The sequence below is a fragment of the Pneumocystis jirovecii genome (assembly GCF_001477535.1).
Source record: "Pneumocystis jirovecii RU7 chromosome Unknown supercont1.54, whole genome shotgun sequence".
In the NCBI taxonomy this organism is placed as follows: domain Eukaryota; kingdom Fungi; phylum Ascomycota; class Pneumocystomycetes; order Pneumocystales; family Pneumocystaceae; genus Pneumocystis; species Pneumocystis jirovecii.
Genome location: NW_017264828.1, coordinates 1 through 3,872, shown reverse-complemented (window position 1 = coordinate 3,872; position 3,872 = coordinate 1). Strand labels below are relative to the sequence as shown.

At 27.2% G+C, this 3,872-nt stretch overlaps 1 protein-coding gene across 1 annotated transcript; it reads right to left on the bottom strand.

Annotated features, from left to right (window-relative positions):
• Window positions 1-197: 197 nt before the first annotated feature.
• On the bottom strand, window positions 198-3,262 carry T551_03739 (uncharacterized protein; the record flags this gene model as incomplete). Its single annotated transcript, XM_018376002.1, has 2 exons — window positions 198-3,139; window positions 3,190-3,262. 2 exons carry the CDS (start codon window positions 3,260-3,262, stop codon window positions 198-200), a joined length of 3,015 nt encoding a protein of 1,004 aa, XP_018227787.1.
• Window positions 3,263-3,872: the final 610 nt, after the last annotated feature.

Below are 3,872 nucleotides of genomic sequence, written 5' to 3'. Positions count from 1 at the left end.
TTTTTTAGAAAAAAAAAATAATTTTCAAAAATAGTAGAATAAATGCATTGAATGTATTTAACTATAATTCTTTAATTTATTTCATAAAAATATTCAAATAATTTTTTCATTCTTATAAATGAGTATTAGCTATATAATTATCCAAAACATTTCATGAAAATACTAATAAATACTAATAAATAAATATTGTTCTAATTTTAAACAATTATCCACATTCCCAGTATTGTTCCTGCAACCATCCAGATTAACTCTGTTCCCCTTAATTTTCTTGATCTAATTCCAAAGCCTATTGTATGTCTATCGTCAGAGGATGTCGTTGGTTTAGGCCTTAATGAACGTGTAGTTGAACGTGTAGTTGATGAACGTGTAACTGATGAATGCGTAGCTGATGAATGCGTAGCTGATGTAGTTGGTAAACATATCGTTAACAATTGTGTACTTGTTAATATTGCAGTTGAATTTGTCAGTGTTGGTTTTGGCTCTGGCAATTCTGGTGATTCTGGTGGTTCTGATGGAGTCTCTGGTGTTGATGATTCTGGTGGTTTTGGTGCTGGTTCTGATGGCGTCTCTGGTGCTGGTGGTTCTGGTGGTTTTGGTGCTGGTTCTGATGGCGTCTCTGGTGCTGGTGGTTCTGGTGGTGTCTCTGGTTCCGGTGGTTTTGGTACTGGCTCTGATGGTGTTTCTGGTGTTTCTGGTGATTCTGATGGCTCTGATGGTGCTGGTGGTGCTGGTGGTTTTGGCGGTTCAAGTAATTTGCATACACTAGTAAAGTTATGACATAAAGGAAGAATTTTAACATTCGTTTCATTGCAAGAAGATGCTATAGATGAACATAAAGGTGTTAATTTTTGACATTCTATTTCAGATTTAGAATTAGTAAACAAAAATTTAAAGATTTTTAATGTAAGCTGATCACATATTTTTTTTAAATGTAATTCCAAAATTTTGCATGTATCATTAACTTTAGTACATAGCTCATTCATTTTTTCTTTCATAGTAGTATTTCTGCATACTTCACGTAACTTTTTTTCACATTTACTATGATTAGATATTTCTTCGCCAACGACTTTGATCAAAGAGATAATGTTTTTCTTTTCAGTTGAAATTTTGTTACATGATTGTTCGACTTGAGAACATATATTACTTAAATTAGGACAAATTTCTTTGAGCATTCCACAGTAACTAAGGAATTGAGAACAACGACCATAATTTATATGAGTTATTTGACCATTAGAAGATTTGTAATACGATAAATAAAAAGGTAACTGTTCGCAGTGTGTCGAAATTTGATCTAACATTTGTGTACATGATTTATTTTTATTAGTACATATGTGACTTGAGACATTTTCCGAACAATAATTGTCGAGATAATTCAAACAAGTAACGTTATTTTTTAAAACTGAATTTTTTTCTTTAAGTGTATTTAATTTGAATTCTATTAACTTATCTACATTTTCACACATTTTTTTGAAAATTTTGCATAACATCAAGGTATATCCAAAATATGACCCTAATTCATTACATTCTTCTTTTAGGTTTCTACACGTAGTATATTCAGGATTTAGGATTGCCGCTTTTAAATTTTCATCTAATCTTTCGCTGTTTTTATCAAGAAGATCTGTTAAATTTCTGCATGTTTCTTTTGGACGTAAACATTTATATAGTATAGAATAACTATGATACATAAAATCGCCACATTCTTCTAAAAGAGCATTTTTACAATCTCTCATAGCTTGATATAAAGCCATGATTCCTTGATCATCTCTTTTCAATTTAAGCTTTCCACTCAACTTTTTTATTAAAATCATATTTGTAGCTGCATCTAAATCTTCTTGATAACAAACAACTCGTACATATTTACAAGTATCGTAATTCGTCCAGTAATGAAAATATTTACCAATAAAATAACATATTGAAAGATATTCTTCACATTCGGTTTTTGAAAGAGGACGATCTGAATACTTCAAAAATTGATTGCTTTCTTCAAACTTTTTTAAAAGTGAATAAGAATAATTTTCGGTTTCGCAATCTATTCTTTTACAAATTTTATATTCACTATTCGAAGATGCAGTGCACATAGGCTTGATGTAGCTTAAATAATTTATCGAAGAACATTTTTCACCCAACACTTTTTTACAATATCTGTCAGCTCCTGTTGTTTTATTTGTCAAAAAATTGGCAATTAGTAAATCTGAAAGATTCTGTATTTTGGTAACATGTATACCTGAATTATATAATTTTCCATACGCATATTCAACACCATTTTTGTTCATATGAGTAGACGGGTTTTCAAGAAGATTAAAATTATAATTTTCCGAAATATCATAAAAAAAGCCTTTTTCTGCACAATCCATTTTTAATGAACGACATTGCGAATGAAGAGCTGGACACTCTGAAAGAATAGAATAGCATTTTTCTAATAAAGTCTTACATTTTTCTTCTGAAATTTGTTTTAATGGAAATAAAGCTTGAGAACTTTGACATTCCTCTTTAGATTTTGAAATAAATTTGTTACAAACAGTGTCAACATTGACACACAAATCGAATAATTCGGGACTTCGTTGATTAATTAATTGACATTCATTTTGAAGTTTCCTTGTACAAGTCTTTAAATCATTTGAAGTTCCTCTCAGAAAATCATAAACAATTACTTCAGTCACTCCCATACGGACTTTATTGTAGCAATACTCTTTTAATGTAGCACATTTAGTACCAATATACCTTGAACCATGATGTTCTAGGAAAAAGCATTTAACTTGTAATTTACTACATTGATCACGTTTATTTGTTTCTTTATTTGAAAAGCTAGTAGCTATTTCTTTTGCTTTTTTGGTAATTTTATAGTATGCATCCTTGCATGATGCTTTAGGGTTTCTACAAATTTCTTGGAATCTTTTATTTACGTCTTCTATACTAATGCAAGCTTCCTTTAATTTAACTTCACAATAACGATATAAATCATTGTAGTCATCTAATATAGTAGCTAAATAATAGTAGTTATCTATATAATTCTGCCTTAAATTTTCATGTTCTATCCATTCTAATTGTTTATATAATTGAACATGGTACCCATCACTCTTAAGTATAGAGGAAAGCAATGGATCATCTTCATATAATGGAGAATAATCATTGATAAGGTCTAAAAAATTAAAACTAAGAAAAAAAAAAAACAAAAGTTACTTAAAAAACCCTCCTCTTCTGAAAAAATTCTTTTTATACTAATAAAGATTAAAAAAATACACGTTCCTAAAAATAATTGCATAAAAAAAATAAAAAATAATAAATGAATTTATCTTATTTTTTAATATACAATTGATTTGAAAATAGATAAAAAGTTATGATATCAAAAAAATTATTTACTAATATATTAGTTAAAAAATAAAAAATATTATTCTTATATATCTATAACTTAATTATTTACTTCAATAGTTTCCAATATGCCTTTTGTTCTATTTTTAATAATCTATTTTAAAATATTAATTTCTAAGTTGCCTAGTTTAGAAGGTTATTTAGAAAATTTTTAATAGTTTATGTTATTTAAAATATTATAATAATAAAAGGATTTGTTTTTAAAATTTTTTTCGTGAAGAATGTATTAATTTTTAAGATTTGTCGATTTTTGTTTTTAGATATTTAGGGTTACTACGCGTACTACGCGTAACACTAACTTTAAATGTATAAGAAACATTAATAACTAAAAATTATATTAGATTATTTGTTTACAAGATTTGAAATAAATTAGTATTATATATATAACGCAATATTAATAATTTGCTAGTAAATTATTTAATTTAGATTTTAATTTCCATTTTTAAGACTAATTTTAATTTTATAAATTTAATAAGAATGGTTTTTATTATAATTATATATAT